This window comes from Sapajus apella, unplaced genomic scaffold, assembly GCF_009761245.1.
Source record: "Sapajus apella isolate SASKATOON/1434 unplaced genomic scaffold, GSC_monkey_1.0 scaffold2, whole genome shotgun sequence".
Taxonomy (NCBI): domain Eukaryota; kingdom Metazoa; phylum Chordata; class Mammalia; order Primates; family Cebidae; genus Sapajus; species Sapajus apella.
The window spans coordinates 75,628,807-75,644,312 of record NW_022436942.1 but is presented as its reverse complement, the minus strand read 5'-3'; the positions used below and the strand labels follow the sequence as shown (position 1 = coordinate 75,644,312).

The following is a 15,506-nucleotide window of genomic DNA, read 5'->3' as shown; positions in this document are numbered from 1 at the left end:
TTGTAGATTCACTGAAATGTATTTATAATCCCCAAAATCAGCACTCACAGCACTTTCACGGTTATTCAGGGACATGCAGAGTGGGGAAAACTTTGAGTTGCCTGATGCACATGTTCCCAGCTTAGGTCAAACAAGAGAATGCTCAGCCTTATTGTTTCAGCCTCATACAGAGAACTCTGGAGGATGGAGGTTAAGACAGAGTGGGCAGCGCCAAGTAGTGTAAGAAGCTGTAGCTCCAGGGCCAGTTGAATGAGATTTGAATCCCAACTCTGGCACCTGTTAGTAGGGCTGCCTCAGACAAGTCACTTAACACTTCTGAGCCCCATAGTCTATTATGTAAAATAAAACAGAATCTATTAGGATAAGTTGTTTTTAGGAGTTAAAATTAGAAACTATATGAGGGATGTGTGCATGTGTACTATTTCCCCAGGAGCAATGATTCAGTGTTCTGCTCATTCCATGTTCCAGTGACTTTATAGAACATAATTGCCATGAATAACAAGAATTCACAATGTCATTAAATGAAGATGGGCAAGAAGGTAGGTGCCTCAGAGGCAATGGAATTTGATGATGGTTTGGGTCCTGAATGTTTCTTTAGAGCAGCCTTCCCTGCCCTCCTACTGGGTCTCAGACTCCAGTAGATGGTTAGGCAGTAGTCAATGGGGGAAGCAAGAAGGCCAGCAGAGATGGCTCCAGGGATGTGGAGTCGGTGCCACGGGGACTGATCCTCCCTGGGCTATGAAACTGAGCTCATCCTGTGCTTTGCTTCTCCAGGCGGGAAGACAAACTGCGCATCCAGAATGGTTGGCTATGCCACCTGGCACCAGAGATCATCCGCCAGCTGTCCCCCGACACAGAGGAGGATAAGCTCCCCTTCTCCAAACACTCTGATGTCTTTGCCCTTGGGTAAGTGGGCCCTGCCCTGGCCATTGAGAGCCATAGCTTGGGCAGAAGGGCACTTATCAAGTCTTTCAATGCTTTTGGAAGGTCCAGGGTGTACCTGTCTACTGGGCCAAGGTGGCTGGATTTTTGGTGAGAATGGAGGAATCTGAGTAGGATATAGTAGAAAGAATGACCTTAACAAACCTGCGTGCCTGGTTTCTAATCGGTTATGCAGACGTAACAAGTTACCCGACTCATTTACTTATTCAATAGCTGTTTGTTGGCTGCCTGCTATGTGCTAGAATTGTAGCAGATGCAGGGGATACAAGATTCAGTCTTGTATCAGTTACTACTACATAACAAATTACCCCAAAACTTAGCCACTTAAAACATTTTTATCTCAAGTTTCCGTGGTCAGGAATTTGGGAGTGGCTTAGCTGAGTGGCTCTGAGTGAGGCTTTTAGGAAGTTGCAGTCGAGATGTTGGCTAGGGCTGTGGTCTCATCTGCAGGCTCAGTGGGCTGGAGATATATTCCCATGGTGGCCCACTCACGTGGCTGTTGGTTGAGGCCTCACTTCCTCAACCCTTGGGCCTATGTATAGGCTGCTTAAATGACTTCACAACATGGCGGCTACAAGCCTCATTGTCATTAATGATCTAGTCTCAGAAATTGATTTATCATCACTTCTGTCGTATTCTGTTTGTTAAAAGCAAATTGCTAAATCCACTGCACACCTAAGGGGAAGAGAATTAAGTTCTATCTTGTACATAATGGAGTATCAAAGAATTTATGAACGTATTTAAAACCACGAGAAGCCCCTACTCTCTCTTTCTAGTGGAAGGCAGATAAATAAATATCCAGCGTTAGCAAAGTATGATAAATGCTATTCTGAGAATAAACACAGGACTGTGGGAATTAAAAAGGAATCAAATCCAATCTGGGAGGGCAGAGAGGGCTCCCAGGAGATGATGATCCTGAGCCTAAGTTAAAGGTTGAGTACAAGGGCAGGGTGAGGCGTTCCAGATCAAAAGAATGTGCAAAGAGGTGCAAAAATAAGAGAACACTTTTCCCACATGAAAAAATATATAGAAGGGTTGGGAGAGGAAAGGGAGCTGATGAATGAAGAGTCAGAAAAAAAATTAGGCTGGGTGTGGTGAGGTAAGAGACTAGAAAGGTCAACCCTGCAAGGACTTAGAGGTTGAGTTAGGCATTTTCATTTCATGTTCAGTGTACTAAGGAGCCATTGATGGTTATTAAGCTCTGGAGTTGGGGGGAGTGACATAATCCTAATTTGAGTTTTAGATCAATCAAATCACTCTGGCTGCTGTGTAGAGAATGAAATGAAGAAAGAGAGGATGAAGGTTGGGTGTCCAATACACAGGGAAATGCTGGCAGCCTTCACTGAATCAGAGCCTGTGGGTATGAAAGCTGAGAATGGACATCAGAAGCACACACAGGAGGTGGAAGCAATAGAGCTTGATCATGGATTGAATGTGGGTGGTGCCTACGTAGCTGCGTTAAGTAACCAGGTGGAGAGTGGCGTCATCCACTAAGGTTGAGACCATGGAGGTGCAGCAGGGTTGGGGTATACCAGAAAGGCAAAGAGGTCAGGTTTGGACACAGTGAGTTTGAGCTGTCTTGGAGATGACAAATGGAACCACCAAAACACAGCTGCCTTTACACATCTAGTGTACAGAAGAAGAGTTTAGGATTTGTCAGCAAATAGGTAACTGCAGCCACAGACAGAATGAGGAGTCTTTGGAAGTACGGAAGAAGAAGGACCCAAGACACAGCCCCAGGATGCAGGGCAGAGTGCCCTGAGAAGGTACAGCCAGAAAAGCTTCTAGGCTCCCATGGCCATGCAAATCCTTGCCTAACCTTGTCCACAGGGTGGTTGCAAGGGCTGGGGAGAAAACACTGGGAAAGCTGTTTGGGAAAGTTGGAGGCCTGCAGATGAGTGCAATTAGACTTAGCACCACTGAGAGATGTTACAGAGACATTTATCCTTGGATAAAGGACCCCACTGCGTCTTCACTGAAAAACCCTGAGGAGACGTTTTCCGGAAGATCAGAATTCTCAACATCTGTTGCTTGGGCCCCTTTAGAGGATGTCAGTTGGCCTGATTAGTTTATGCCCAAATCTTTATCTAGTTAGATATTGTTATCTGAAACCAAATTGCAATAATTAAGTTGGTATAGTTTAGTGCAAATTTAGCAAAAGAAAAAAAAATGTGATTAACAAAATGTACCAGTGTAATTGGTTTTCTGCTGGAGTTTTCATCTTCAGCAATTATTTTTTCTTAAAGTGAGTTTCTCTTGAAAATTGGATTTAAAAGGAAGTTTTAATGAGGCTTTTATTTCTGACACTGCTGAATTCCAAAGGACCTGGCGCTCTGGGTTTCCTGCCAATTAGGTGCATCCTGTTGCTTGGGAACCTCATGCTCAGAAATGGCTTAGAACAAAAATGAACTTTTTAAAGAGTATTGAGCACTATGTTAAGCCTTTTATGTGCACTGTCTCACAGAATTTTTATAAGCACCCTTTGAAGCAGATACCATGTTGCTCCCAATTGACAGATGAGAAAACTGAGGCTTCAAATGGCTCAGTGACATGCCTTACAGTGACTAATGATGGTGCTTAGATTCACCTGAAATATCCTGTACTTTAGAATTGGAGCTTTTAACCATGGAGCCCTGATGGGATTGGGATTTATTTCACCACTCAAAGCACTATTTCTCTCAACTGCAAATCAAGGATAATAAACCCATTGGGGTGTTCTAAGAATTGAGTGAGAAAACATTTGTAAGGTACCCAGCACAGGGAGGAACTCCTCAAAACACCCTTCCCCCTTTCACATGAGCGGTGGATAAGTCTGTTTATACCTCCTTCACCAGACTCCAATCACCGGCTACAAGCTTGCACCTCCCAAATTATGCACTTTCCTGATGACAAAGGACTCTTAAATAGGATGGAGTCTAAGCTTCCTAGCATAGCACATTGGCCAGTGGTACAATCCTGGACTCAGATGGACTAAGTTCAACTTCTGGCTGCCCTTCTTGTTTGTTGTATTATCTTGGGAAAGACATATAACCTTTTTGGACCTCAGTTTCCTCATCTGTGAAAGGGGGATAATGTTAATAATAATGCCTCCTGTTTTAAAGTGTAGGGTTTGTTATTATTCAGGTAGCATGAGGCCAACAGATCAGGAGACAGTTGCCATTGAAAAGATGGTTTATTACTCACAGTTCTAGAGGGGGACGTGCCACACCATGCAATGTCCACAGGGGGCAGCACCAGGGTGGGTCTGGAGGCAGAGGAAATGGTTGGAAAACATTGGGAAGGGCTTTTATTGTGGTTTCCTTGGGAAGGAGCAGGGGAGCCAGGGTAAGAAGGTTTAGGATTCGCTTGTTTGAATAATTTCAGCAGGCTCTGGCCTGTAGGACTAGGGAATATTGGCCCAGAGCTTGAAAGCCCAATTGAAGAGGTAGTTGGTAATGTAAGTATGAGCTCTGGATTATTTAGTTTGCCTGTGAAAGGTGCACTCACAGGTGAGCCCTTTAGCATCTCCAGGAATTGGCTGTTCCTGGAAGGGGAAGACCCTCCAGGTTCAGCAAACCCCCGAGTAGTCAAAGCATCAGAATAAAAAGACATGCTTAATAGATCTCCCTCAGCAAAAAACTTAGAATAGTGTCTAGTGCAGAGTAAAAACTCAATAAGCATTATTATTTATTGTGATAACTATAATCTTCCAGCACCTTCTCTTGAGAGCTTTCTGACCATCTAATTTGACATCCCAACACTTGAGCATCACCACCCATTCCCCATCCCAGAGGTATGAGGTTGTCAGGTAGAATGAAGACGTAACTAAGAAGTGAAACCGTAGTAATAGCTGATTTGACACAGTGCTCTGATCAGTGAAAAGGACAGCAGAGTGCTTTGTGTTCTTTAAAGCAAACTTACATGAATTATCTTAGAGTGGAGGAATGATCACTTTCTAGGATTGTTTCAGATATTTCTTAAGTTGGGTAATCTTGTGCTGAAAGCACTGACACCTGTCCCCATGGTACAGCTCAGTGACACCCCAGCATCCTGTTTCATCCACTGGAGTCCTCACTGCTGCTCACACTTCACAGCATCACTTATGCACCACCTGACTCATCACCCCATCCATGGCACATGCTACTTATTGGAGCAATCCTTTCTCCATTAATTGCAATGTCATGATTTATGAAATGGAAGATAATGTAGTAAATATCTAGAATAATCCTAGCCTGGAGTTGACCTGGCATTCAGAGTCCCAGATAAACATCCTTGCACTGCAGTGTTATCATTATTCTCATTTATCAGGTAAGAAAACTTGCACTTAGAGAAGTGAAGTGACCTACCCAGGAAACCTACCCTATTATACTACTAGTATAATAGAATCAGGACTTGAACCCAAGTCCGTGTGAACCCAAGCCACTCTCAAATCTCTTTTTTTCTTTCCACTATTCCACAGGATGGTTTATATTTAGGGGGAAAAAAGTGTAAAAGAAAAAAAATCCTAATCTGTCACCAAGAGTTATTGTTAACATTTTACTATGCTTTACTGTATTTTCTTGTTCATACCTCTATAGTGGTTTTAAAAAGAGCAATCTCAAACTTTACATACAGTCTCATATCCTGCTTTTTAAGATTATATATTGAGCATTTTTATGTCAGCAAAATTTCTTTGAAATGTTTTAATAATAATACAGAATTTCATTTTATTTTATGGATTTACCATAATACATCTAACTAATTCCTGTTATTGGACAATTTTGTTATTCCTACTTTTTTCAATATTATATATAATGCTCTAGAGAATATCATTATAAATAAATTTTTGTATCCCTAATTATTTATCTGCAACGATATCCTAGATTCATTACAAGTAGAATCAGGGGCAGAGATCCTAACCACATTATATTTAACTATTCATTAGAAGATATGCTGAGATAAATATGACTTCTAAGACATTAAGAAAGCTTAGGTGTGTCCCACGTGGCAAAATACCAATCCCATGAGGAAGAAACTGGGGAGAAGAATGGGTGCCAGGAGGCTGGCTGGGTGGGTGTGGGTACAGGGATGCAAGTGACACACCACACCAACACCACTTTAACAACGTCTGCCAACAGCACAATCTGGTATGAACTCCATGCCAGGGAGTGGCCTTTCAAGACCCAACCAGCAGAGGCAATAATCTGGCAAATGGGCACAGGCATGAAACCCAACCTCAGCCAGATCGGCATGGGAAAAGAAATCTCGGTAAGTCCCAAGATAGGGCCAGACCTGGGAGATGAGGGGAGACACAAACATAGTCATGGGCCTTCTTTTTATTATGTGTTAAGGTTACAAATGCTTTCCCATAGGGTGACCAAAAAAATATGCATTTCAACCTTGTCAGATAGAAGTTTGAAGCTTGGAAGGCAAGGTTGCTGCACTGTGCCTGCAATTTCAGGTATCTGCCACCAGGGGCACAGTAACACGTGGTCAGGTTTTTCCTAACTATGGATTGCTGAGTTAGGTAGAACCAATATATCCCTTTTTTTCTGGTATTTTTTTAAAGATATTAATTTAAAAATCACAAATATTAATGTTCTAATTTTATTTGCATCTACATGATAATTTTAAGGCATTATCTAACTCAGAACAAGACATACAGAAACAGAGAAGCCTGGGTATATATTAATATTAACAATCTTCCTCTAAAACACAGCAGGAAGAATCCTTTTTTGATCAGAAGACAGATAAGTCAGAGAGGGAGTAATTACCTTGTATGTTTTTAAGAATTACCTGCACCTAGGTGATGAAGAAATTACTAAAAGTAACTTTTCTCCTCTGACTTTGAAGGCCTCTTATAGTATTGAGATATGGATGGATGCCCCAGGATTCCCTTTTATCCCTCCTCTTAAGAAAATATCAAGAAACTCTTTGGGGATTATTACTGATCCTAGACTTTCTATAATAGAGCTTACCTAGTTGTTATTTGGGCTCAGAAAGTAGATGGGAAGAAGGATGGATGGATGGATGGATGGATGGACCAATGGATGGATGGACAGATGGTGGATGGATAGATGGATGGATGGATGGACTGATGGATGATGGAGGAATATGAAAATGGGGCAGATGAGTGGACAAATGGGCAGACCCAATGAGATGCCAAAGAGTAATCAAGAAGTCACCGTTTATGTGTAATTACCATACATTGGTTTCATTTAGGACATTCTTCTCTTCTGCTGGGCCTTTGAACAAGAAGAGAGACCTACCTTCACCAAGCTCATGGACATGCTGGAGAAACTGCCAAAGCGAAACCGCCGCCTGTCTCACCCTGGACATTTCTGGAAGTCTGCAGAGTAGGTTTTCCCACTTAGCATCTCTCCCCACTGCCTTGTCCTCTGGCCTTTGTTACCTTTTTGATCCTCTCTGCACCTTTTTTACTGCTCCCCAACAAGGTCCTATCCATGTGCCCACCCTTCATCAACCACATTCCCCACAAGGTTTCTGTTCAGTGGAGTCTGTTTTGGGGTTTGGGTCCTGGAGTCTGTCATTTGGGGTCTTGGTTTTGGCAGCTACCCTGGGTTTCTCATTTCTTATATCTTCCTGATGAAGACTGATGCCCCAACGAGTCTGAGCATCATGCAGTGAGGTGATGTCTGAACCTGCCAAGCCCCCCATATGGCAGGTATTCAGAGTGCCCTTCTACGAAGCCCTGCTTTCAGGAACTCTTCCTTCTGAGCCAGCAACTTGCCCCTGTCATGGCAGATCACAGTTTCCAGCATTTTCTATTGCATCAACACTAGAGCAGGAAAGGCTCTCAGGTTCTTAGCACAAGTATCTCTCTGGCTTCCTCATAAGAGGCTCCAGACCATGCTCCTCCCCCTTGTTTCTGGCTGGAGATAGGTAGTTCTATCTGAGATAATGAGTGTGGCATCTCGTTCTGGGACTTCCTCACCAGCCCCAGCTTCCATGACTGAGCTCTCTAGAAGGTAAGAGGGAGACAGGCCCAGATGAGGCTACTGAGGGCTCCCCATGGCTCTGCCAGTTGCTCCCAGGTGTGCATGGTTGTACACACTCACACAGACACTCTCAATTACTCACACACATGCAGACACAGGAGCACACCGCTGCACTCAGCTCTATTACACACAACCTTACCCAAGAACGTTCCATGAATGCACACCCCTTCACCGAAGGCTGCGTATGTAGGCAGACTCAGGCACACACACAGGTACACAATCCCATTGCATGGTACATGAAGACGTGTATATACACACTTGCAAGGCAGTACCCACAGATACAAATACCCCCACCTGTGCGCGTGGTGTACCATAGCCATTGTCAGTCTTCCCATGAAGATTCCCAAGGCAGTGTCCTAAACAGCCAATGTCCCCAGGGACTGTGGACATTAGGAGGCTCTTTTTTACTCCCATTCGCTGCCCTTTTTTTTTTTTTTTGGTGATTTATAATTGTTTGTTCTTTTTTTTAATTGCACTTTAGTTTCTGGGATGCATGTGCAGAACATGCAGGATTGTTGCATAGGTCCATACATGGCAATGCGGTTTGCTGCCACCATCCCCCCATATCACCTATATCTGGCATTTATCCCCATGTTATCGCTCTGTAACCTCCCTACCCCCTGCTGTCCCTTCCCTGTTCCCCCCCTACAGACCCTAGACTGTGATACTCCCCTCCCTGTGTCCATGTGTTCTCATTGTTCATCACCCACCTATGAGTGAGAACATGCAGTGTTTGATTTTCTGTTCTTGTGTCAGTTTGCTGAGAATGATGGTTTCCAATCCCCTGCCATTTGAGCTTGCTGAACCTGGAGGGTGGAATCTCTTCTTCCCCCAGGGGCTTATCCTTTCCCCAGACCAGTGGAAGGAGCATAAATTTTACAGACCGATGTAGATTGGAATTCCCACTCCACTGCGTGATAGCTGTGTGGCCTTGGGCACGTCACTTGGCCTCTCTGAGCTGCAATTTTGTGCTCTGAAAGGTGACAGCAGTGAAACTGCTCTAGCAGAAGTGCTGTCCCATGTGGCCACAGGTAGAGCACCTAGTTAGCAGGTGCCTCCTACATAGCAGGTACTCACTGTAGCAGGTACTCAGCTGCCATCGTCTGCCAGGAAGGAGAATGAGCCCTATTTTGGCAGCCTGGCAGGATTTACAATGCATTGGATATGAAAACAGACAGAAGGAAGCTTTAACAAGCAAAAACTCTGCCCAGCTAAAGGAGTGCCGGCAAGGTAGAGAATTAGTGTTGGAACTCCAGGCAGGACCCAGCAGTGCCTGGTGTTACAAAACTCTAGGGTCACAACCCAGTGACCTCTGCTCTTCTAGGGGCCAGAGAAGAGAGGGTAGGAGTTCAACTGAAGAGAGGGACTTAAAGTGTACTGGTTGAAGGGAAAGGCAGGAGGCTTCACTTTATATATTTTACTGTGGAGTTGGGCTGAAAAAAAAAAAAAAAAACAGAGGACCAGAAACTTGTGGTCTAGCAGAATGGGATATTAGGTTCAATGGAATTTTCCATTCATTCCCTCTTCCATTCATTCGTTTTGTTTTCTTTTTTTTTATTCAGCCCATTTGTGCTGAACATCTTTTATGTGCTAGACACTGTTCTAAGAGTGAGAATACAGTGCTGAACAAAATAAATGAGTTCCTCTGGCTGCAGTGGACATCAAAGTCTGCTCATAGCAGGAGGCTGTGGTGTGGGTCCCAGTCCCACCCCATCTTCCTGCATCTCTAGCTGTTACAGAGCTTCATCCCAACCCCACACACTGGATGACTGACCACTCCTAGTCCTTGCCCAAGTGGGAAAAGTTCTGGGTTCAAATTCTGACCCCACTGCTTCCTGGCAGTGTGCCCTTGGGCAAAACACCTAACCTTCTAGGTCTCAGTGTTTTCATCTGTGAAATTGTATGATTTCATCATAGAAGTTCATCTCTGATTACTTTCATATGTGAAACTATTCGTAGCCTATATTGCAGGCTCGTCTCAGGCTTCAGTGAGATCAGGTATGTGTGGTACTTGGCACAGAACCCAGCACATAGTAAGACCTCAGTTAGCAGAAATCTCTTCCATTTCTTCTTGCAGAAGACAGGAGGAGCTCATCTCAAGCCACCTGGCCCTCTGAGAGGGAGCTCATTCACAACAGATGACATCATCACGTCCTGCGATGTCTCACCACTCTCTCCCTTCTCTCCCCACTCCAGGCTGTGACCTTTGGACTCCGGGACGGCACTCAGCTGCCTGGGCTCCCGTCACCTGTCCCTCCCTGCTCTGTCGTCTGCCAGCTCCAGAGACCAGAGACTCAGCATCAGAGGGCACTGACCCTGACTGACCTGGGAGCACTGGATGACTGCTCGGCAGCCTCCCTGCACCTCCGACTTGAGCACTTTTCCTCGGGCAGGGTTGGGGACCCCCAAGCTAGGACAGAACCGGACCAGCCAGGGTGATGCGGTATTGATCAGTGCGGCCTGGGGAACAGCACAAATGGGAGCACTGCTGGCTGCATGTGGTGCCTTTGGGCTGTGGGACTAGGACAGGAGGCCCCACGTGGGCGGGCTCGCAGACCGGGCTATGTGTGTGCGTGTCTGTGTGTATGACACTGTTCACTCTCGTTTCACCTTGACAAGCAAGAGCCAGACTGTCCCAGTGTTGGGGCACCCCTCAGTTGTTATGTGTCTGTGTGGTGGGTTCCAGCTGTCTGACCTGGGAAAGTAAGAGGCAGGTACAGAGCCAAGCGCCAGCTTAGTCAAGGCTACTGAGCCAAGATCGAGTAGGGAAGGCTGGGGGTAGCTAAGCTTGTTCCTTTGGAAATATATGCTTTCAGACACCCCAACCCAAACCTGTCGTGGTGTGTGGCACCTTTGCATAGGGCTCCGAAGTACAGTAGGAAAGTTAGAACGTCTTTTGAGTTCTGGGTCTCTCTGGGGGACCTATTCCCCCAGTTTTGCCTCACTGCCCCCACCTCCTTGCGATTTGGAAAACCAAGATGACTTCTGGGGGCTCCTTAGAGCTCACGGTCATTCAGGGCACCCCCTGAAGTCTGGGCCCTGAGAATCGGACTCTGGGCAGGGAGTCCTAGGACATTCCTTTTCTTCCTTCTTCTCTACTACTGACACCAGTGAAGCTTATCCCCCCACTTTGGTAGATGTGGGTTCTTGGAATACGTCCATGTTAGGTTATGTGGCTGTACATATGATTACACGTTTGCAAAAGATTTCCCTGCTTTTCACCCTTACGGAGTCCTATTGAGGGAACACAAAGGGAGGGTGTTTGTTAAGGTTCTGCCTTCTCCACTCTAGCCTGGTGCAGGGTCCTCAAGTGGCTTCCCCATTAGGAGACTTTGTTCTCACCTGTTCCCTCAGTGCCCACCTTCCCTCCCTCCTCTTGCTCCCAGCCTGGGCAGGCGACTCTTCCTGACCATGTTGGGGAAACCACCGGCGTTCTGCAGGAAGGATGCCAGGAGCAGGCTGGGTGTGCAGAGCTATGGGAGAGGAGAGCCTCTGGGTCATTTGCCCATGTTTTCAAAGCCCTGACCCCCTGGACATGACCTGGTACAAAAGGGAAATCTGTCCCCAAGCAGAGCAATAGTAGGGGCATCTGGGCAGTGAACAGGAAGCCCAGGGTAGTCCACAGCCCCTCTGTATTTCCCAGGCACTGCCTGGGCCTTAGTTTTCTTGTAGCTGCCACCTATCCAGGCATCTCCCTCCTAGAGAGCCAAAGAGAGGAACTGGAACTTCAGACACGCTACCTGACCTTCCTCTCAAAATCTAAACAGACCTATGGGGATCTCTTCCCCACCTTGTGTGGCTCCCAGACTGGTTCATGCTCTGGGGGCCAAACCTGCTTCCAACCTGGGAAGAATGATGAGACCAGTTCTGCTTCCCAGGAGCCTGGCCAGGGGAGACCCCTGTGTTTTCCAGAGATCCCTCCTGGATTGCCTTTCCAACACTCCCAGCTGTTTGGGATCAGAGGACTAAAGACCCTGGCTTGGGCTGCTCCTAAGTGGACATTGCTCTTCTGGGGACATCTGTGGCTCTTGGCTTAACATGTGTGTGTATGTGTCTTGGAGGCATTTTATACATGTTTGCCTGAGCCCCAGCCACTCTGGGGTTGCTGGGGATGGCGCTTGTCAATGGACACCTCTCCATCCCAACACAACACTCTGCGTCCCAGTCCTGGGCCTGGACTTGCACCTGCCTTGGCTCTGCCCAGCAGCCTACTGAGTGCCTGAAACCCAATCACTCCCTTCTCTTCCATCACACCAGGACTTCTTGAGTCCATAGGCTCCCGTCTTTGTCATGTTCCTTTGTGCCAAGAGAGAGGCTACAAGGAAGGGAAGAGGCAGCCAGGGTCCTTTCCCCTGCAGCTGAAATGTCCACAGGAATGCACCTTCTCATCCTTGCCTCTCCTGTTTCAAGAATTAAGTAAAATGTCCAACCACAGCCTTTGGCAAGGCCTAACATGGTCTCTAATAGTTGATTTTTCCATTCATTCATGAGCACCAGTTTGGGATTAAGACTGACAGGGCCTGAGTGATCCGGGGAGAAACCCCAGCCCTTTGTGCAACAAGGTTCATTGGGTCCATCCCCGAATCTGTGTCTTTTGCTCTTGACTTCTTGATCCTTCCCCACTTCTCTACTCTGTCTCTACCTGCATTGGTCTCTGTTACAGCCAGGCCAGGCTCCTGGCCTTCAGTCCCTTCCTGACACCCCTACCCTCCCCTGTCCCCTAGACACTGCCCTGACTTGTTGAAAAGCCAGCTCTAATTTGCAGACATTTGAATCCAGGAAGACCCAAACCACTGCCTTCCCTGCTGGCCTCCATCTTTATTCACTGAGGAAGTATTGGGAGGAGGTTATATTCATCTTATGCAGGGAGGGGGGAAAAAAGAGGAAAGAGGCTATATATTTTTAAATTGTAATTTCCAGCCTCACTTACAACTCATTCTATACAATCCACACGGCCGCGATTTGTATGTTTGCTCTTATCCCATCACAGCTGCACACAGGTGCCCAGTACACATAAGTCACTGACTCAACAGCAAGTTGTTCCAGTCTGTCTTGCTTTTAGCAAACCCTTATACATACAGACTTCCCAAGGGGACCAGTCCACAGGGTGAAGATTCACCAGGAAGCCTTGGCTTTGCAGAGAAAAACATCTCAGCTTTCTTTAAAGGGCATGTGGATTTGCACATAAATTTCACCTAATTCTTCCAGGACACAGGTTGTTCATAGAACCAAGGATCTTCCTTCTTGGTCTCCTGTGTGGGAACATGCCCCTGTGTCCACGTCCCCAGAGCCAAGCTGGAAACCCAAAATCATTGCTTAGATCCATTTTGTCCTGGTATTCCTTTTACTGATCAAAGAGAAAATTTTCATCTTGCCAAGGACCCCCCCACCCCATCCTCACCCCATCCACTTGTCTCCACAACTACCTTGGATTGTCAGTCAACAGAAGCCCTTGACTGATATTGATCACTAGACTTTTGTATCCAGGAAACCTAGTTCTTCCCTTTTTCTCACCTCCTATGCCATATACACACATCATGCCCCTCTACACATACACACGAAACCAGCTTTCTCTCACCTTCTACAGTTCCTATCCTGACCTATGCCTGATCATCAAAGGTACGGGGAGGAAGTCATGGACACAGAGCTCAGGCCAATCATTATCAACCCAGGGTTGCAGGCTACCCCCTATAGGCCATATCCAGCCTGCCAAATGGTTTTCACATGTTTTAATTGAGGAAAAATCTCATGACATGAAAATTTTATAACATTCAAATTTTATGTCAATAAACAAAATGTTATTAGAGCACTATCACTTCTCCATTTATGCAACCACGGCTGCTCCTGTGCTACAGTGATGGAGCTGGCTATTTGTGACAGAGACACTGTGGCCCACACAGTCAAAAACATTTACAATCTGGCCCTTTCCAAACTTCACTAACCTTTGATAGAGAGGATTGGATGTGGCTGTCAGGGGAGGAACAGGAGCCATGGGGGAAGTTGGAGGGGTGAGAGAAAAATCTTGTTTCAGTGGAAGAAGGCCAGCTTGCCCCAAGATGCAGCAGCTGCCTCAGGAAGTAGAGAACTCCCTCCCCTTGGAGAGGGTGGAGCAGATGTTGACTACTTGGCATGTGTGATATGGAGGCAATTCAGGCCCTGAAAGCTAGATCGACTCCCTAGACTTTAAGACTCGTAATTTGCTAAGGTGGTTATGATAACAAAATATCACACACTGAGTGGCTTAAACAACACGAATCTATTCCTCACAATTCTTGAGGCTGGAAGTCCAAGATCAAGGTGTCAGCAGGGTTGGTTTCTGGTGAGGCCTCTCACTTTGGCTTGCAGACGGCTGCCTTCTGATTGTGACCCTAAGTGGCCTTTCCTCTGTGACTGCACATCCCCAGTACCTCTTCCTCTTTGATAAGGACAACTGTCTTCTTAGATTAGGGTCCTACTTTTGACCTATTTTAGCCCATTACCTCTTTAAAGGCCCTATCTCCTTGTCCAGTCACCTTGAGGGTTTGGCCTTCAACGTGAGAATTTAAGCAGGACACAATTCTGTCCATAACAAAGACACTTGATATTTCCAAGGCTCTGTGATTTTACTCTCATCCCTGGCTTTCTTTCCCCACACTGTTTCTCAATCTTGGGTCCCCAAATATGCCCTCCCTGTCCTCATCCTGTGCCCACCTTCGCTTCACCCATCCATCCCCCACAGGCTGGTCTTGTTCCACTGTGCTCACCAGTATCCCCCAGCCCCCCTCACCTCTGTGAGGCTCCTAGAACTGCTGCAACAAACCACCACCCACTGGGGGCTGAAAACAGCAGATATATCATCTCTCACCCATCTGAATGCTGGAAGTCCAAGATCAAAGTGTTAGCAGGGCCATGCTCCCCCTGAAATCTGTAAGGGAATCCCTCTTGGTGGCTTCTTAACTCCTGGTGCTTTCCTGGTCATCACTGGCATTCCTTGGCTTGCAGCCGTGTCAGTCCAGTCCCTGCCTTCATCATCTCTCTGTGCATCCGTATCTTCATATGGCTGTCTTCTTATAAGGACACAAGTCATATTGGATCAGGGGCCCACCCTACTTAAGTATGACCTCATCTTAACTAATTATATCTGCGATGACCCTTTCTCCAAATCAAGTCACATTCTGAGGTACTAGGAATGAGGACTTCAACATGTCTCTTTTTTTTATTTTATTTTATTTTTTTTGGTGGGGGAAGGATTTGGGGAGACCACAGTTCAACTTATAACACCCTCTAAGACATTTTCTCTTGTGCCTTGACTGGTCCCTCCACTGCAGCACCCAGGTCCCCTGGAAGACAAATTCCCCAGAATTCCTTGTCCCTGAGGTCAGGCTGTTGCTGTCATGCTTACCAAGCTTACTACAATCAACACGTCCCATCACTGACTTCCAGAAGCCGGGATCTCAGTTCTGTGGCTGTAGGGGAACAGGCTGTAAGTGGCTGGTCTGTAGTAAGACTGTCACTTGACCCCTGAATGTGCTTCATAGCCCCATCCAAAGCGGTTGGTGACACAGCATCTGATTTGTTCTGTACTCTCATTCACTGACAAAGGAGTGG

At 46.2% G+C, this 15,506-nt stretch overlaps 1 protein-coding gene across 4 annotated transcripts in view; it reads left to right on the top strand.

The window, feature by feature from the left end:
• The window catches only part of KSR2 (kinase suppressor of ras 2), a 531,211-nt gene extending 516,301 nt beyond the window's left edge, over positions 1-14,910 (top strand). For 2 of the 4 annotated variants that reach the window (XM_032241015.1, XM_032241004.1), the window contains exons 17-20: positions 775-906; positions 6,039-6,168; positions 7,123-7,256; positions 10,116-14,910. In XM_032241015.1, coding sequence (XP_032096906.1) covers positions 775-906; positions 6,039-6,168; positions 7,123-7,256; positions 10,116-10,122 — 403 coding nt within the window. In that variant the 3' untranslated portion in view covers positions 10,123-14,910. Of the gene's footprint in view, positions 1-774; positions 907-6,038; positions 6,169-7,122; positions 7,261-10,115 lie in introns of those variants that run through there. The other 2 variants (XM_032241019.1, XM_032241008.1) reach the window with 1 other exon arrangement.
• The last annotated feature ends 596 nt before the right edge of the window (positions 14,911-15,506 follow it).